This window comes from Thalassophryne amazonica, chromosome 6 (assembly GCF_902500255.1).
Source record: "Thalassophryne amazonica chromosome 6, fThaAma1.1, whole genome shotgun sequence".
NCBI lineage: Eukaryota > Metazoa > Chordata > Actinopteri > Batrachoidiformes > Batrachoididae > Thalassophryne > Thalassophryne amazonica.
The window spans coordinates 11070697-11091387 of record NC_047108.1 but is presented as its reverse complement, the minus strand read 5'-3'; the positions used below and the strand labels follow the sequence as shown (position 1 = coordinate 11091387).

General features: G+C 39.7%; 1 protein-coding gene across 1 annotated transcript in view; it reads right to left on the bottom strand.

The window, feature by feature from the left end:
- Positions 1 to 5594, bottom strand: part of dalrd3 (DALR anticodon binding domain containing 3) — a 63050-nt gene extending 57456 nt beyond the window's left edge. Inside the window, 1 exon segment of the mRNA XM_034171752.1 lies at positions 5296 to 5594. Within this exon segment, the coding sequence (XP_034027643.1) occupies positions 5296 to 5508 (213 nt within the window). The 5' untranslated portion in view covers positions 5509 to 5594.
- Between the last annotated feature and the right edge of the window lie 15097 nt (positions 5595 to 20691).

The following is a 20691-nucleotide window of genomic DNA, read 5'->3' as shown; positions in this document are numbered from 1 at the left end:
TTACTGCTGTATTTGTAATCTGTTGTGTTTGTTGTGTGAATTCACAACAGTAAAACTTTGTGATTTGACTTTCTCCATTGTCCGTTCATTTGCGCCCCCTGTTGTGGGTCCGTGTTCCTACACTTTCCCAACAGCAACTATTTTATTATTTTTTTAAAAAAAGCTGTTTCATTTTATATTTTAACAATAAATGAACAGATAAATTTCTCCAAAAGGAGATAAGGAGACGTGGTCAAGGGAATGATGACAAAAACACAAACTAATGAACATAAATTGAAACAAAAACAATGCAGCCGCACTATGTCCTAGTAGCACAAGTCAGGGAGATGCCCAAAGACACTAACCAACTGGTCAATGACAACAGGGAAGGGAGAGGAAAACAGAAAAATAATATATAATAATATATTTTTAATATTTATTTTATTAATTTTATGTTTTATACAGGTAAGGTACAGTACATTTTCGATTTGGAGGTTTTGCGCACATTGTCTATCAATTTTTTTTTTAGAGTAAGAGAAATGCAGAATATGGGCGATTGTTAGAGTACGGGCACTTATTATGTCCTTTGATCATATTGTATGAAAAACAGAAAAAAGGGGAAATTTCACACTTTTATAATTATCTTTACAATGAAATTGTGTTAAGAAATTTGTTCTAGTAGTCTATGATGACTTTTTCACCTTTTTTCAGCATCATTATATGCAAATATTGCCGTTTTGTGCTTGTCCCACACCCAGACTTTTTATCTTCAATGATAAAAATGAATGGTAAAGAAATGTTTTTTCTAATGTTTTAAAATATCTCTGAATAAAATATCAGTAAAATAATCAAAACATAATTGGGGTATTCAATGTCATACAACTGTTGTGATTTTTTTTTAACCAAAATGTAGTTGTCCCACACTACTGCCGTAATTTCCACCACAACACTGTAATGTCCCTTTAAACAGTTTGTATGAAAGATTGTTTGGGTAGTTTCTATGGAGATAAACAGTAACAACAGAGCACATGTATATAGCGCCAAATCACAACAAACAGTTGCCCCAAGGTGCTTTATATTGTAAGGCAATGGTGTGGTGCATTTACACAATATCTCTAAAATTAGAAAGGTCTTGTCTGAGTGATGCTGAAAAAGTAATTCATGCATTTATTTCCTCTAGGCTGGACTATTGTAATTCATTATTATCAGGTTGTCCTAAAAGTTCCCTGAAAAGCCTTCAGTTAATTCAAAATGCTGCAGCTAGAGTACTAACAGGGACTAGAAGGAGAGAGCATATCTCACCCATATTGGCCTCTCTTCATTGGCTTCCTGTTAATTCTAGAATAGAATTTAAAATTCTTCTTCTTACTTATAAGGTTTTGAATAATCAGGTCCCATCTTATCTTAGGGACCTCATAGTACCATATCACCCCAATAGAGCACTTCGCTCTCAGACTGCAGGCTTACTTGTAGTTCCTAGGGTTTGTAAGAGTAGAATGGGAGGCAGAGCCTTCAGCTTTCAGGCTCCTCTCCTGTGGAACCAGCTCCCAATTCGGATCAGGGAGACAGACACCCTCTCTACATTTAAGATTAGGCTTAAAACTTTCCTTTTTGCTAAAGCTTATAGTTAGGGCTGGATCAGGTACCTAAATAATCGTGATACTGATTTTTTTCCATAATGGAGCAGCCCTAAGCATGGCCCAAGCAGAGGGTCACCCCTTTGAGTCTGTTCTGCTTGGGGTTTCTTCCTCAGAGGGAGTTTTTCCTTAAGCCTGGGTCCCACCAAATAATGAAGGATGAATAAGGAGCCACGCATGGGTGTGGAGTGATTATTCAAAGAATGACCCACATTTTCATCTAACACGTATCCACTGCTAAGGTGCCTCTCTGTACCCCGCATGTGCCACGTAGAAGCCACGACCGACAGGTCATTAGAGCCTCGAATGGCTCTTATCAGCCACGCTAAGCCACGCATGAGCCACGCAGTGCTGTGTAGCATGATGTTATCAAGCTATAAAAACATTAAAAATAGTTACCGGAAGCTGTTCAAAATATATTCCACATGGAGCAGGAAAGAGAGGGAAAAAAAAAGTGTCCAGATGAAACAGTCCTCTGTGATTCCAGAAGTGATTAGAGGTGTTTTCAGCATGCAATGTTTGGCAGAAAATGATTAGATTATTTATATATAGCTCAGCGCACAGAGCATGTGGAATTGTGTGTGCAAGAGAAGAGCTGCTCCAAAAATAGCCTCTCAGGTCCTGCGAAGGTGCCAGGCGCACGGATAATGGACTTTTAGCAGACTCGTAATCACCACGCAAATGCCTCTAAGCCGTCGCAGTAACTCGTACACAAACTGCGCCACGCTGTTGTTGCTAAATTTTGAACTTCTTGAAATTAGCGCCACGCTCAGAGAGGAGCCTCGTTAACTGAAGATAATGCCTCTAAGAGCCACTCTGAGCCACGAAACTCCCACGATAGTTGAAGAAACCCTCTCGTAGCAAAGAAAACATGCTGCATGGCTCCTTCTTCATCCTTCATTATTCGGTGGGACCCAGGCTTTACCACTGTTGCTCTGGGGGTTAGTAAGGTTAGACCTTACTTGTGTGAAGTGCCTTGAGGCAACTCTGTTGTGATTTGGCGCTATATAAATGAAAATAAATTGATAATTGAAACTGAAATGTACAGCAAACTAAACTTTGTTGGTTAGTTCCACCTTGCCATTAAACCAGACCTTATCTTTAAAATCCACTTATGGCCTAGTTGAAAAATAATGAAGCCAAAGTGTGACATAACCATCAGAATTTAAAAGTGGTCTTTTTTGCGAAATGTTATCATTTTAGGTATAGTTATATATCAGAGTTTCAATATTTCTATTGGTCTCGGTTCAGTCATTGCTAGAAATTATCAGTACATATATACTATAATGTGCTAGAGCGTAACGCTTGCGACAACAGTTGGAGGTATCTTCTTTAGCCTGCAGAAGCCTGAAACAAAGAAATTCTGTCCATTAGTTCCTGGTATTATTGAACAAGTAATATAATTATTCAATTGAAGCAGAGCAGGAGATATAGCTAAGGTTTTGACACAAATAAATCAAGGACTTCTCAGTTTTGCCTTGCTTTAGAAACATGATGTTTTTTCTAGGAAATGACATTTCTACCTTAACAAAAATGTATTACTGTGTTAGTATGAAGCACAAACAAACAAACAAACTGACAAAATACAAGGTTATTTCTTTAACATTCAACTTTAAATGATAATGCTAAATATCAATGTTACACAAAATTGATGAAAAAAGTGCTATTTTTGGGGTACATTTCGTGCATATCTCTGGAACCGTGTGGATTTTTTTCTATGAAATTTTCAGTACCTGTCTAAGAGACTATAGGCAACTCACAGATAAATCTGGATGATGCTAAATAAAATAATGGCTTGTTCATGACAAATGCAATGCAAATTAGCAGTTAGGCTTCATTATTTTTGAACCAGGCCTTATGTACTATGATTGTGAAACAGCCCGACTAGAAACAGAAGGTTTGACCACATTATAGGGGAGGTGATGGTCTAGTGGTTAAGGTGTTTGGCTTAAGACCAGAAGATCCTGGGTTCAAATCCCTGCCTGACTGGAAAATCACTAAGGGCCCTTGGGCAAGGTCTTTAATCCCCTATTGCTCCCAGTGTGTAGTGAGCGCCTTGTATGGCAGCACCCTGACATCGGGGTGAATGTGAGGCATAACTGTAAAGCGCTTTGAGCGTCTGATGCAGATGGAAAAGCGCTATATAAATGCAGTCCATTTACCATTATCCTGATTCTGTCCTCCCTCCACTGGCTTCCTGTCCCAGTCAGCTCAGATTTTAAACTTTTATTACTAACATTGAAAATCATTCACAGACTAGCCTGTGAGTGATTTTCAGCCCCAACAGGCTGGAAACTGTGTGCATCTTTCTGCAATGTTCAATAAATATACTCTGTCACATGTCCTTGAATATGGTACCTGGTTGATACCTGGGTTGATATGATTCAAAGATATTTTTCAATAAAAATTTGCCAAAGATTTCACAGATTTGAGGGATTGGGGGAAACGCTCTCAACGTGAGGGTCGCCTTCTCTCTATGTGTTGAAGCACAAGAGGCGCTGCCACCTTGACCTTAGACCAGGCTCAGGGTTAGGGATTAAACCAGCTCAAATGGGTGGTGTAAATTTTAGACCTTTGGACTGGAGTTAGACGAGTCCATCTACCTCACCAAGTCTGTCCCCATAGCATGCCACCAATTTTGGCCTTTCACTAAAGTTTGAGTCCTCAGCCTCAGTCTCACTTTGTCTCACTTAGTACTACTTCATATTCAATCAAAACATGAGTCCTGAAAATCAGCATTTGAGTCTGACTCAAGTCTAACTCCTGGACTTGCTTACATTCCAAAAGGGGAAAATAAAATGACAAAAATCATGTTAAAGAAGGAAGCAAAATTATTCAGTTGTGGAATGCATGCAACATAACAAGGCAGTGGGTACAAGCAGCCAAAATCAAGTTGCTTCTTCGCACCAAAAGGAGCCAGTTGAGGTGGGTTGGGCATCTGGTGAAGATGCCCCCTGCATGTCTCCCAAGGTAGGTCTCCAGCCAGGAGGAGGCTCCAGGGGAGACATGCTGGAGGGATCATATTTTCCAGCTGTCTTGGGGAACTCCTCATAATCTTCCAGGAAGCATTAGAGGACCTGGCCAAGGGCAGGGAAGTGTGGGACGAGCTGCTTGGTCTACTTTCACCATTACTCAGAAGATGAACGAATGAATGAATTGTATGCACTGGTTGAGTTTTGTAGTTCTGGACAAAAAAAGGGGTCAAAACAAATGCCAAAGATTTGGCAACTTTTAAAAGTCAAGGTCAAGGGCTTGGCTTGTTAATATACTTTCCTGTTGTTGATATATCTTGGTGGAATAATAATAATAATAATTTAATACGCAGTTAACTGACATAGCTACAGTTTCTAATTATGTCATAGAATGTGATAGGTCACAAAATTTCGCATTACACCCATCCTCCCCTCTGATTGGTCGAAGTACGTTCGAATTGCCTGAAAACACCTGGTTTTCTTGAATATTAATGCACGAATCAAAACTCACTCAATTTGACGAGAACTATATTACTAAGCGGAAGGATAACATCTAGCCTTATTCGTAACGACTAATTTTATTTTTACTTGTTGAACCTCTCATGCTTTGTGGCGTTTAATAAGAACCAATTTTTTCCACTAGATTTATCTACTGACATTGGAAATAATTTGACGCAAGAAACATTAAATGCTGACAAAGTAGTTACCTGTCCGTCGGTGAACAGCGTGTTCAGCACGGTGGTCGGCGACAAGAAGTCCCTGTTGCGGAGATTTTTTGCGCTGCTCTCTTTGAACCAGAGCTTCTCCCCGCCGCCGTGGCCGGACTCGGGAACATTCTCTGTGCTTCCCCGCAGTGCGGAGCTCAGCGCCCGGACAGTCGCAGTGATCCGGACGGGCGAAACCTCATCGATGTTCTCCATCGGCAGCGACGCAGACGGGTAAGCTAACCACCCCGCGCCCTGGTCATACCTTCCGCCGCAGGTCTCTGTCACCCTCCGCTCGCGCGGCTGATCAATGACAGCGATTGGCTCCAAACAAGCTCCCTGTTTGCTCTGTGCGGAACCACCGAAGTGTAATTCGTGTTTCTTCCGAACTCGTTTTGCATTGGATCAGAAAAATATAGTGAAAATGGCGCCACCCAGTGTCGTACTACGACGGCGTATTAGGGCCATTCAAAGACAGGAAAAAAAAATGATTACATTTTCGAGTTTAAAGTCACAAATATACGAGAATAAACATGCAAATGTACGAGAAATAACACGCAAATTTGCGAGATTAAACACATGCAAATCTGCAAGAAAAAAGCAGCAAATTTGCCACAATTAAATACGCAGATTTGCGAGATTTTAAACATGCAAATATGTGATAAAAAAAAGCAGCAAATTTGCCACAATTAAACACGCAGATTTGCGAGATTTTAAACATGCAAATATGTGATAAAAAAAAAGCAGCAAATTTGCCACAATTAAACACGCAGATTTGCGAGATTTTAAACATGCAAATCTGCAAGAAAAAAGCAGCAAATTTGCCACAATTAAACATGCAAATTTTCGAGATTTTAAACATGAAAATATGTGATTAAAAAAAAGCAGCAAATTTGCGAGTTTAAAGTCAAATATACGAGAATAAACATGCAAATTTACGAGAATAAACATGCAAATTTGCGAGATTAAAAACATGCAAATGTGCAAGAAAAAAGCAGCAAATTTGCCACAATTAAACATGCAAATTTTCGAGATTCTAAACATGCAAATCTGTGAGGATGTTTTATTTGTAAGACTTGGCGGAAACGGAAATGACACTATGGGAAGTTGGTTAGTTTTGGCTGGCGTGGGAATGGCTGCGTTGGAAGATCTGATCAAACTCTGCTTTTCTTTAGGGTTTTCTAACAAGGAGATACTTGCGATATTAGCCCAGAATGACTGTCATTATTAGTATTCGCACTCTGAAGAGGTATTGTCAAAGACTGCACCTGTTTCGTCGAAAAAATCATGCTGCCTTAGATGACGTGTTGACATTTGTGTACCAGGAGCTGCAACAGCACGGACAGATGCAAGGTTACCGCTGGCTTCATCAACGAGCTGTGCAACAGGGATTTGTGGTACAGCAGAACACAGTACGCCAGCTGATTAAGTTAATTGATCCACTCGGTGTTGATATTAGAAAATCACGACGCCTTCGACGCCGTCAATATAGCACAAGGGGGCCTAATGCTGTTTGGCACATGGACTCATATGATAAGCTGAAACCGTATGGTCTAGCCATTAACGGATGCATCGATGGGTTTAGTCATTTTATTGTGTGGATGGAAGCTTACACAACCAACAATGACCCAAAGGTTGTAGCTGATTGCTACATACAAAATGTAACAGTGTCCAGAAAGGATACGCGCAGATCATGGCACAGAAAATGGACATTTAGCTAATATGCAAGTGTTTCTTAGAAGAAACCATGATGACTCGTTTGCAGGAGACAACAGTTTTGTGTATGGAAGAAGCACAGGGAATCAGCGTATTGAGTCTTTATGGGGGGTTTTAAGGAAACAAAGTGTCCAGTTCTGGATGAACATATTCAAAACCCTTCAAGATGATGGACAGTTTTCTTGGGACTTTTTGGATAAAAACCTGGTACAGTTTTGTTTTCTTGGCCTTGTTCAGGTAAGTTTATTACATACCCATTTATATCTGAATTCAAAATCATTTTTATTAATCATGCTTTTTTTTTTTCTATTCTTTTTTTTTTTTTTTTTGTAGAAAGAGTTGGATGAGGTAGTGTGGACATGGAATACCCACAAGATCAGACCGCGACCTGGCCAAGATGTGCATAGTGGTCGTCCTGTTCTGATGTACACAGTCCCAAGTTTGTATGATGCAGAGGATAAGCTTAAACTAGTGGACCCTGAAGAAGTAGCTGTGTGTAAGGAAGAGTGCACACCGAAGAGCCAGATCCCTTGTGATGAGACTGTTTACGATCTCTCTGTGTTACTCATGCAGGAGAAACAATGGGGCCATCCTTCAGATGCATTTGAAGCAGCAGAGCTGTATACATCACTTAGAACAGTGATACTGGAAAATATCTAACAGCATTGCCATAGAATGTGTTAGTGTGGTATCGTAGTATGTCAATGAAACAGTTTCCGTAGGATTTTTGTGCTAAAATGGATTTTTTGCTTTTTACTTGAAGCAGTATAGGCTTACAATGGTTCAAGATTATCCTGGGGTAAAATTTACCAGATGCTCAGATTTTGTTGAAACTGGTGAAAGGTTGTTCGTATTATGTCATAGGGTCCCCAAAAAAGCTGTTTTACAGTGTATGGCATTTGATTGGATAATTAAATGGCAGAGTGTATCAAGGTTCTACATGGTCTATGGGGGACACCAAGACTTTTCCTGGATGTTGGAAATGGTGCCATCACCAAATCAGTTAAAATTCATTTTCTGCTTCAGTATGACAAGAGGAATCACCACTTTCAATAACATCTGAGCATTTACCCCAGGATGACCTTGAAGCTTTAAAGCCCTATACCTGTGTAAATATTGGTCAGAACCTAGACAAACTATATTTATTTATTACTATTATTATAATCCTCTCAACAAGACAGATATATTTGAAATTGATTAACTTGATTTTCAACTTACCTGTGTACTAACATTTGTCCCCTTGCCGGAGAGATGTAGGGGTCTGAAAATTTGAACTCCGTCATTTTATAACAGTCTAGGCCCTGTTGAAACCCAAGCAGCAACAAAATCAATGTTAGCATGAAAATCCTATGGGAATACACACCATACCTCACTATGTGCATGTTTTGATGTATTTATTTTTATCTTGGAATGATATATACACTGTTCTTGTGTGTGATTACAGTAACAGCTAAACTTAAATGTGTTAAACATGTAGAAGTGCTTTACACAATTGTTTTGGTTAAAAAAAAAAAAGTTCAAAATACTTCACAATTGGTTTACAAACTAGTTCTTTTTGCACACATACCCATGAACTGGTATCCCACTTAGGTGCTCAACTTTACATTTTATACAGTTCAGAACACACTAAAATTAAGATGCAGCATTGTTTACTTATATTGCTAAAACATCTGTAAATGATTTGTTCAACATCATCTATAAACAATTAGTGAACAGTGGATACTTTACTCTTTAAGACCACCACATGTGACTATGTAAATGTCTTATGACAAACACAGAACAGATGGTAAAATACAAGTGCAGAATGGAAATAGGGAAAAAAGTTATTTCTTTGTATCTAACAAACTTAACTTTAGTCTCCCTTTAAACTATTATCTGTTCCATCCAACATGAACTACACAATGTCCATGATCCATATGTTGCTCTCTAAGACGGCATTAAACTCTGATCAGAAATCAGGAAATCCATCGTAACAATCAGCTATTTCCAGAATACATCCACATGTTCTTCCAATAGGTCTTCTTGTAAATGCTGACATATTTGAAAGCATGACTTCTATTTTTTTGAAATATTAGGACATCATTTCCTGTTGTGAATCTCAGGAACCTTCTCAGTTTGTCTTCATTTAATTCTCTTATATATCTTTTAAGGTGGTTGTGGACCTCCCTGTGGCTTCCTGTCATTGATTCTGGGAATTTAAGTAATCCCACTACTTTTTTTAGGAGTTGGCTTATAGTTTTCAAACATCCTCAAAAGCTCATCATGTGTGAAAGAGACATTTGGCATCACTACGTCCTTCCAACAATCTATCACAAACATAGGCTTTTGCACCAACTCCTTGTGTGCAATCTCTTGCAGAATGTTTCTCAGTGTGTCTGGTGTAACTCTTGTGCGTCATTCGTAGTTTGACAGAACCTCAAGAAGCTCATCCAACTCAACTGATGCGAAATCATCGAGGGCCTGCTGCAAAATATTGCGATCATGAGAACTTACAAAATGCATAAAGGTTTCAAGTAAATTAGTTAACACTTCTCCATATAAAATTAACTCCAGAAGAGGTAGAGCCAGTTTGATTGGCAGATACTGGCACGTGTGGTAACCTTGGACAAGAATCCTCCCAATAGCCTTCCAAGTTTCACTGCTAAAGTCATGCCTTATAAAAGGTACCTTTACATTTGTTCCCACTATACAGCGCTCATAAAAATCTTGCCAAAATGAGGAATAGACATCCCTTTGAACACCTAAACCAACAGCATTTTCCACAGAGTTATCAGGGAGTATCCGTTTTATGATCGTTTTCTGTCAGCACTGCTGGATCACAAAATTCTTTGATCATGTCATTTAAGCAGTTGGTATGATGGATGATTATGATCTTTGCAGCTCTTGACGTGGTGGAGGGCAGCTGTGTTGTGGACACAGTGGAGGCAAAAGGCAGCAGTAATGTAGAATGAGGACTGGGCACACTGGAGGTAGAAGACACCTGTGGTGTGGGGCGTGGAGTGGGCACACTGGAGGTAGAAGACACCTGTGGTGTGGGGCGTGGAGTGGGCACACTGGAGGTAGAAGACACCTGTGGTGTGGGTCGTGGACTGGGCACACGAGGTAGAAGGCACCTGTGGTGTGGGGCGTGGAGTGGGCACACTGGAGGTAGAAGGCACTTGTGTGGGGCGTGGAGTGGGCACACTGGAGGTGGAAGGCACTTGTGGTGTGGGGCGTGGAGTGGGCACACTGGAGGTGGAAGGCGGCTGTTGCAACATGAATTCAAAGTCATATGGCTCTGTGTCATTCTCATCTGATGAATATTCTGCAGTTATCAACATATGAGCCAAATGTGACTTCATCATCAGACAAGGAGGTGAGATCCACAAGCTCTGTGTTGTGTTGAGGGTCTTGGGCATAGCTGTGGTCAATGACTGAGGAGAAATCTATGTCTGCATTAGGTAAGGCTGAGTGGCTAAGTGTGCCGCCTTCAACATGATCATGAACTAACAGGTCACCATCTTCTGATGAATCATCATCTGTCTGTTGATTAGAATTATCTTTATCGCTTTCATTGTCACTTGACTCCATGAGTTCTGTATCATTCAAAGATTCAAAGAAATTTGTCATATGCACAGTACAGAAGAACATCTTTCCTGCACAATGAAATGTGGCTACTGCATTTAACCCATCCTATTTGCCAGTAGGAGCAGAAGTCGCCATTAGGCGCCCGGGGACCAGCTCCAGATGTACATCCCTGCCTTGGTCAACAGCAGGGCTGAGCAAACCAACACCGACCCATAACAAACAACACACACACAACACAGGCCGGCCCGGTACATAAAACATATATATGAAAGCAAAACGCGAGGGAAAAGGAGAAGAAAAAAAAACCCCTCATAGCTGCTGCATTACACAGCGGCAATGAGGGAAAAAAAAATCCCATCAGCACAGAAAAACAATAATCACAGAGACAAAACAAGGACACAGGACGACAACCGAGATTTGAAAGGACCAGTTTATCAGAACACTCCGGAGGCAGCCTGTTCGGCGCCGTCAACGGCCTTGTCCGACAGTCCTGGAGGGGGGAGGGAACAGCCCTGCGCAGTCTGAGAAGTCCTGGACAGTTCTAACACAGTTCACGTCAGAGCTGAGGGGAGGGGGGAAGACCAGGGAGCGAGGCTTAAGTGTTGATCTTCTGAGGAGGTTTTTATCACAGCGACCTTAAAGTGCAGCTGTATTTGGGGAAGCCAAATGAATAGCCAGATTAACAGACGCCTGAAAGATTCCACAGTTCTGAGAACAGAGTGGCTCTCAATGCATCTGAATGTAGAATGTGGTCTTCACAGATGGTCATAGCGTGTTTCCAGGGCTGCGATCTTGCTCGAGATGTTTTCCAACGCGCGGTTAACCCCCGCCGACTGCGCAGCCACTGCCTTCCCAATCGAGTCAATCATATAGGGTAGCCTGGAAGGACCAATCAAAGCTGCTTCCACTTTCTTGATTTTCCGGTAAACCAGCAGAGTGCCCGCACCACACATCAGAAAGCCGGTCACCACCAAGCCGAATATGTACACATCTTCGATGTCCTCCACAGAAAGCATGTAAAGGCACATGACCTGCCATCTCCTCCACGAGTCCATCACGTAACCCATCACATGCGTCCCAGCAGGACAGGTCGGGTCCTCTGCTCCCCGAATGTCTTGTAGAAAAAATAGTGTCAATTGCGTTCAGAGACCACTTTAACAGATCCATTTTTGTCGTTTCCAGAAGAGCAAAGCTGCAGCCTCACAGACAACACGCCACAGAAGCAGGAAAGATAAGGAGGGAGGGAGAGGAGAAAAGTGCGTCTGTCTCGGTCGAGTGCAAGCTGTTTCCTGCTTCTGATTTAGATGTGTCTGTAGGACTTGGCTGTGTTTTGCGAAAAGTAGCAATATAAAATGGTAACCTGGACACACATGTAGTGTCATAGAAAACACCAGTGGTAATAACCTCCTCAGTAATTCTATTTTGCTTATAATCCCAGAGCTCAAATCTAAAATCACTTTCCTGGCCTTTTGTGGACTTGCCACTAGGAAAGAAACGATTCTTCCCCTTTTCTAGAACAGTGTGCATCCCAGTTTGTATTTCAAGATCCAAGGTTCGAGTGCCACCTCCTTGTTTGGCTCTTATTTGCTTAAACTCCCCCTTCTCAAAATGAATCCACCCTATTTCAATTTTGCAATGGCTCGCTTTACCTCGCTTTTTGGCAGGACCACTGCGTTCATTGTGCTGTACTGTTCCTTTATTTTTATTGGCAGCAATTTCTTTTCTCTGTTGAAGTTTTGACCTCAGTTTTTCAAAAAGTCCAGTCTTCCTCCTCTCAAGAGATGTTTGACCTTTGCAAAAGTTTCTCAATGCCAGACGATCCCCATATGATGGAATATAATTAGCCAGATCGTTGTCCTCCATAAGACAAATGACATGGATGTCAATCTGTGGAAGTAAAGGACATCAGTTAACAGATTAGTCACAAAAACGTTAATTAGGATGACACATGGCAATGACTGCTTATAAATATATGGCTTTGTATTTATTGTGTGTATTACTGGTACCTTTTCATTCTCCAGATGGTTAATAACCTCCTCTGGACACCACGTTCTCGCAAAAAAATCAGAGACTGTCAAGACTCTGCCCTTTGCTGTAAAAAGACACCACAATATCAATCAACAACCTTAAATCATACATGGTTTGCATTATCTGACCTAATGACACAGACCAATATAACTATAAATATAGAAAATATTTTTTAAAAACTTGTTCATTTACAGTAGTTACTTTAGCCTATTAAGTTTTATTAATTTTTTAAATGGGCTATAATAACCTGCTAGTAAATGTAAAGGATATTGAGCCTATGCAACTTAAAAGCATACATAAAAAATACTTTCAACGCTAGCTACATCAACTTAAAAAGACTTAGGTCAAGTTAGAAAGACATTCACGGCTCAATAGATCTGAAGAGAAACGTTGTAGAAAGAAAGACAGACACCACTAGTTTCTAACCTCAGGAAGGTAGACAACGAGCTACAACCTTATTTTTATCCATATGAGCCGTCCTCTGAGCTGAAAAAATATCACTGATCTGAACGAGCAGGCGGCAGAGAAACGGAAGCTTAGAGACCGTCTACAAAGTGCAAACACGGAAAAAAAGACACCAGAAAATTATTGAATAAATCATTGTAATAAGGAGTGATATCACCAAATTCAATGCACACATCAGTGGGTCCTGCTGATTATACTACAACACTCACTTTAAGAAAAAGTCATTTTAAAAAAATTCTGGAGAATTTTTGATTGTTTAAATTTTCAATAGCATCAAAGTCACAAGATGTGGTGTCACCAAATTCACTGCACACAACAGCAGTGTCGTGTTGATTATACTACAGGACTCAGTTTGGGAAAAAGTAAGTTTAAAAAATTTTGGAGAATTTTTTTATTGTTTATATTTTCAATAGCATCAAACTCATAAGGTTTAGTGACACAAAATTTGCTGCACACAAAAGTGGTGTCCTGCTGATTATACTACAGAACTCTATTTGGAAAAAAATTGTAAAAATTTTGGAGAATTTTTGATTGTTTAAATTTTCAATAGCATCAAAGTCACAAGATGTGGTGTCGCCAAATTCACTGCACACAGCAGCTATGTCCTGTTAATTATACTACAGGACTCAGTTTGGGAAAAAGTAAGTTTAAAAAATTTTGGAGAATTTTTTTATTGTTTATATTTTCAATAGCATCAAACTCATAAGGTTTAGTGACACAAAATTTGCTGCACACAAAAGTGGTGTCCTGCTGATTATACTACAGAACTCTATTTGGAAAAAAATTGTAAAAAATTTTGGAGAATTTTTGATTGTTTAAATTTTCAATAGCATCAAAGTCACAAGATGTGGTGTCGCCAAATTCACTGCACACAGCAGCTATGTCCTGTTAATTATACTACAGGACTCAGTTTGGGAAAAAGTAAGTTTAAAAAATTTTGGAGAATTTTTTATTGTTTATATTTTCAATAGCATCAAAGTCATAAGGTTTAGTGACACAAAATTTACTGCACACAAGAGTGGTGTCCTGCTGATTATACTACAGAACTCTATTTGGAAAAAAAATAATTGTAAACAATTTTGGAGAATTTTTTATTGTTTATATTTTCAATACCATCAAAGTCATTAGGTGTAGTGACACAAAATTTACTGTACACAACAGTGGTGTCCTACTGATTATACTACAACACTCACTTTTGGAAAAAGTCATTTTAAAAATTTTTGGAGAATTTTTGATTGTTTAAATTTTCAATAGCATCAAAGTCGTAAGGTGTAGTGACACAAAATTTACTGTACACAACAGTGGTGTCCTACTGATTATACTACAACACTCACGTTTGGGAAAAAATCATTTTAAAAAAAAAATTTTGGAGAATTTTTGATTGTTTAAATTTTCAGTAGCATCAAAGTCATAAGGTGTAGTGACACAAAATTTACTGTACGCAACAGTGGTGTCCTGCTGATTATACTACAACACTCACGTTTGGGAAAAAGTCATTTTAAAAAAAAAATGTGGAGAATTTTTGATTGTTTAAATTTTCAGTAGCATCAAAGTCATAAGGTGTAGTGACACAAAATTTACTGTACACAACAGTGGTGTCCTGCTGATTATACTACAACACTCACTTTAAGAAAAAGTCATTTTAAAAAAATTCTGGAGAATTTTTGATTGTTTAAATTTTCAATAGCATCAAAGTCACAAGATGTGGTGTCACCAAATTCACTGCACACAACAGCAGTGTCGTGTTGATTATACTACAGGACTCAGTTTGGGAAAAAGTAAGTTTAAAAAATTTTGGAGAATTTTTTATATTTTCAATAGCATCAAAGTCATAAGGTTTAGTGACACAAAATTTACTGCACACAAGAGTGGTGTCCTGCTGATTATACTACAGAACTCTATTTGGAAAAAAAATAATTGTAAAAAATTTTGGAGAATTTTTTATTGTTTATATTTTCAATACCATCAAAGTCATTAGGTGTAGTGACACAAAATTTACTGTACACAACAGTGGTGTCCTACTGATTATACTACAACACTCACTTTTGGAAAAAGTCATTTTAAAATTTTTTGGAGAATTTTTGATTGTTTAAATTTTCAATAGCATCAAAGTCGTAAGGTGTAGTGACACAAAATTTACTGTACACAACAGTGGTGTCCTGCTGATTATACTACAACACTCACGTTTGGGGAAAAAGTCATTTTAAAAAAAAAATTTGGAGAATTTTTGATTGTTTAAATTTTCAGTAGCATCAAAGTCATAAGGTGTAGTGACACAAAATTTACTGTACACAACAGTGGTGTCCTGCTGATTATACTACAACACTCACGTTTGGGGAAAAAGTCATTTTAAAAAAAAAAAAATTGGGAGAATTTTTGATTGTTTAAATTTTCAGTAGCATCAAAGTCATAAGGTGTAGTGACACAAAATTTACTGTACACAACAGTGGTGTCCTGCTGATTATACTACAACACTCACGTTTGAAATATAGTAATTATGACAATTAATGAACTAAATAAAAGAGACCCCTGCTGTTCAAACTGAGCACTGCTACTAAAAGATGATGACACAGAAATGATGTTTCCTTTTTGGTAGGTATAAAGACTTCCTCAGCATTGAGTGAAAGCCAAAATCTCCAAGCCAAGTGTTGTAGTGTAAACAGCATGATATGGAGTATATGTGCTGATGTTTACATCACCCTACAGCTTATAAAAGTGCTGTAGTATAACTAGCAGGACACCGCTGATGTGGTGGACACCTCCCCCATCTCAACACAACCTCCTTCACAAATCACTGTGGACCAAGTCAGAGAACAGCCAAAGAAACTTCATCCCATGAAAGCGGCAGGCCCACGCAAGGTGTGTCCCTGACTACTGAAGACCTACGCAACTGAACTGGGAGAACCGCTATGACATATCTTCTCCCTAGCCTGCAGTGAGGGAGAGTGCCCACCCTCAGTTAGACTTCATGCATCCTTCCAGTTCTTTAGAAGAACCAGCCCAGCCACCTGAATGCCTTCCGACCAGTGGCACTCACTCCACACCTGATGAAGTTGGAGTGGTTCTTCCTCGACTCCCTCAAACCCCAGGTGCAACACACCCATGACTGTCTGCAGTTTGCATATAGTGCAGCTGTTGGTGTGGAGGATGCCATCCTCTACCTGCTACAAGTCCGCTCACACCTGGATAATGTGAAATGGCACAGTGAGGATTCTCTTCCTGGACTTATCGAGTTCCTTCAACACCATCCAGTCCGTTGTGCTCCAGGACAAACTGAACAGGATGTGAGTGGACCCCTGCCTGGTCACTTGGATCTCCAGCTACCTCACAGACAGACAGTATGTCAGGCTGAGGGACACCATATCTGACGTTATAATTGACAGCACCAGCACACCCCAGGGCACGGTGCTGGCCCTTCTTCTCTTCACCCTGTAGACCTTAGACTTCTGCTACAACTCTGAGTTGTGTCACATTCAGAAGTTCATATATGACAAAACCATTGTTGGATGCATCAGGGATGACAGAGAGGAGGAGTACAGGAGCCTAGTGAAGGACTTTGCTGCCTGGTGCGACAGAAACCATCTACAGCTCAAAACCTAAAAGACAAAGGAGCTGGTCATTGACTTTTGGAAGTCCAGACCAAATCCACAACCAGTTCTGATCCAGGGAGCTGAGGTGGAGGCTGTGGATTCCTAGAAGTACCTCAGGCTGTGGCTGGACAGCAAACTGGACTGGACAAACCACACCAACCACCTGTACAGGAAGGGACAGAGCAGGCTGTACTTTCTGAAGAGGCTGCAGCCGTTTAACAGGAAACTCCTGTGGATGTTCTGTCAGTCCATAGTAGCCACCGTCCTCTTTTAAACTTTGGTGTGCTCGGGGAGCGCAGCATATCCAAGAAGGACACATCCAGGCTGGACAAATTGACCAGGTGGACTGACTCTGTGGTTGGCATGAAGTTAGGCTCTCTGGTGATGCTGGCAGAGAAGAGAACACTGGACAAACTGCTGGATATTATGGAAGATGTCAGTCACTTTCCAGAGGAGCCTCTTCAGCCACAGACTGCTCCTTAAGTGCAGGACCAACAGACTGAAAAACTCCTTTGTCCCTCATGCAAACTGGAGAACTCCTCACTGGGTGAGGAGGAGTAACAGGAAGACCGATGATGGGAAGGAGAGAAACAGTAGGAGCCAGTAAACCAGTATTGATCCGTATGTCTGGTATTTATATTTATATTTACAAACTGTTTTTTTGTTTTTTTTACTTTCACTTTTGATACTTTGTGTGCTTCTTACCCTGTGTGATGCTATACAATGCTGCTGGAACCTCGGTTTCCCTGAGAGGGAGTTTTCCTAAGAGATCACAAAAAGTTCTATCTAATCTAAGCAGACGTGTGCAGGAACTTTTGTGTCATTACACCTTCTAATACTGACACGATTGTAAATTTAAACAACAAATCTCTCAAATTTTAAACAATGACATTTTTCCAAACTGAGTATTGTAGTATAACTAGCAGGACACCACTGTTGTGAGCAGTAAATTTTGTGTCACTACATTTTATGACTTTGATGCTATTGAAAATTTAAATAGTGAAAAATCCCCCCAAATTTTTTAAAATTACTTTTTTCCAAACCGAGTCCCTTAATTTGATAAATAGCCAAATCGGTATAGCTAACATCCAGACTAGCTGTTACCTGCATCTGTTTAACTGCAAGCACAAGCATTATAGCATTATTTCTCTTGTCTCTCAGACATTAAATATTGAAACCGCTGCTCATGTATTAATTCTTTTGGACGGTAAAAACGTACATGATGAAGCCATTATTCCGTCGCTATGTACCTGTAGTTACGTCTTCTAATGTCGCGTTGTCTTTTCTCGCAAATGTACATGTTTATAATGTCGCAAATTTGCATGTTTAAATCTCACAAATTTGCATGTTATTTCTCGTATATTTGTGACTTACTTCTCGCAAATTTGCTTCTTTTTTCCCTCACAGATTTGTATGTTTAGAATCTCGAAAATTTGCGTGTTTGTGGCAAATTTGCTACGTTTTTAGCGCAGATTTGCATGTTTTTAATCTGGCAAATTTGCGTATTATTTCTTATAGATTTGCACGTTTATTCTCGTATATTTGTGACTTTAAACTTTATTTTTTTTTTCCTGTCTTTGAATGGCCCTAATATGCCGTCGTAATTATTTCTTTTATCTCTCAGACATTATTACGACGGCGTACTTCCGGGATACAAATAATGTTCCCAGGCTTCCTTACTTAGTCGAAGCCCCGCCCCCCGCTCTTGTTGACGTCATTTTTTAAAAGGCAAAAAAAGGTGCGAATACGTCACAGCTGCCTTATGCATCACAAAGCTATTCAGAGTCTACTTAAGCATGACAGTAGTCCTCTTGTGAGCAGGACAGTGAGAGCAGGACAGTGAGCACACAAAGGTTTCATTTTTCAGCAACAAATCAATCCTCAAGTAAATCTATCAGGAAAAACAACTGAAAAGCTCAAAAAAGAGGTACGTTTTTCTTACACCAGTTTCCTGTACAGTCGTGTACAAAGGTTTTAGGCACATTTAGTGCATCATAAAACATTAAAAAGTATAAGAACCTGATCAGTGTTGAGAAATAAGTGTCTTTTTTTTTTTTTGTATTGAAGTCACACCAGAGTATAAGAGAATAACACGACTTAAATTATGAGGAGTTGTGTTTTACAATCATTTTAATATTGCATGATCATAAGTGTTTGGTTGGTATTCTACTGTCCAGGACACTTACTAAAAAATTATAATAATAATAATAATTTATATAGTATATATAATATAATTATATAATACTGACATTTACATTGAGGATGTTGATCAATCTTACAAATCATTAATTTCTATTATTTCCAATTTATATGATAGACATTGCCTTTGTGTGTTAAAAAAAAATGGAACAAAGCTAAGCAATGATAAACCTTGGATCACTAAGGGACTTCAGAATGCATGTAAAAAGAAAAAATTTTGTATAAGCAGTTTTTAAAATCTAGAACAATTGAAGCTGAGATAATCTATAAGTCATATAAAAACTAACATTATGCGATTGTGTAAAAGACAGTATTATAGTGATTTATTGGAAAAATAAAATGAATATAAAGGGTACTTGGAGGTTCTTAAATGAAATCATAAATAAGAAAAAAGATATCAAAGAATACCCTGCCTATTTTTATACAAATACTGACACAGAAGAAAACAAAGCTATAGCAGATCATTTTAATGGTTATTTTGATAACGTGGGTAAAAACTTAGCAAATTCAAGTGTTCCTTCCAAAACGTGCTCCTTGAATCACAGCAAAACAATAGAAACAGTTCATGATTCAATGTTCATTAGAGGAACAGATGAAAAAGAAATTATTGATATAGTTCACATACTTAAGGGGAAAAAAATCAACTGATAGTGACCGTTTTGATATGTTTTTGGTTAAAAATATTATTGATTGCATTGTTAAGCCTTTAACATACGAGGTCTGTGATAAAAGTATCCGACCTTATTATTTTTTTCAAAAACCATATGGATTTGAATAACGTGTGATTACATCAGACATGCTTGAACCCTCGTGTGCATGCGAGAGTTTTTTCACGTCTGTCGGTTACGTCATTCGCCTGTGGGCAGTCTTTGAGTGAGGAGTCGTCCACCCTCTCGTCGATTTTTTTTCATTGTTTATGAATGGCTCAGAGACTGCTGATTTGTTTGATCAAAATTTTTTTCAAAACTGTAAGGCACAACTGAGTGGACACCATTCGATAAATTCAGCTGGTTTTCGGCAAAAAATTTAACGGCTGATGAGAGATTTTGGTCTGGTAGTGTCGCCGTAAGGACGGCTCACGGCGCCTGACGGCGATCTGCGCTTCAAGGCGGCAGCGTCTCGCCGTTTCAAGTTGAAAACTTCCACATTTCAGGCTCTGTTGATCCAGGAAGTCGTCAGAGAACTTTCAGAAGAAGTTGGCATGAGGAGTTTATTTGGACATTTTGTAATGAAAGAACGTGCGGGCAGAGTCGCATGTCGGGCCGGACCCGACCGCGGGGGGTCGCGACAGGAAAAACACCTCCGTTGGAAACCTTAACGGACAAGTTGGAACATGCCCAAGCTGTTAAACAGTTTCTCAGTTACTCACTTGTTGAAAGCCATCAAAAGCCGGCTGAATTTTACAAATGGTTTTCAACACGGAGGTGTTTTTCCTGTCGCGGCGCACACAGATTCACCAAGTCGTCACGGAAACGACTCGGCGAATTTGCGCGCACGTCTTTCATTACAAAATGTCCTTAAACAGTGGAATGTCCGCATAAAGTCCTCATGCCGGCCTCTTCTGAATCTTCTGTTCTCTCACGACGTCCTGGGTGAACATAGCCTTAAATTAGGATGTTTTCAGGTCGAAACAGGCCGACGACGGCGCCTGGAAGCGCTGCACGATGTCCCGCTCCGTGGGAAGTCCTTACAGCGACAGAAACACCCCATAATCTCTCATCAGCTGTTAAACTTTGTGTGAAACTGCGTGTGAAACAAAGGAATTCAGCTGCGAGGGCTGGACCACATCTCACTCAAGGCCTGCCCACAGGGAAATGATGTCACCGACACGCGT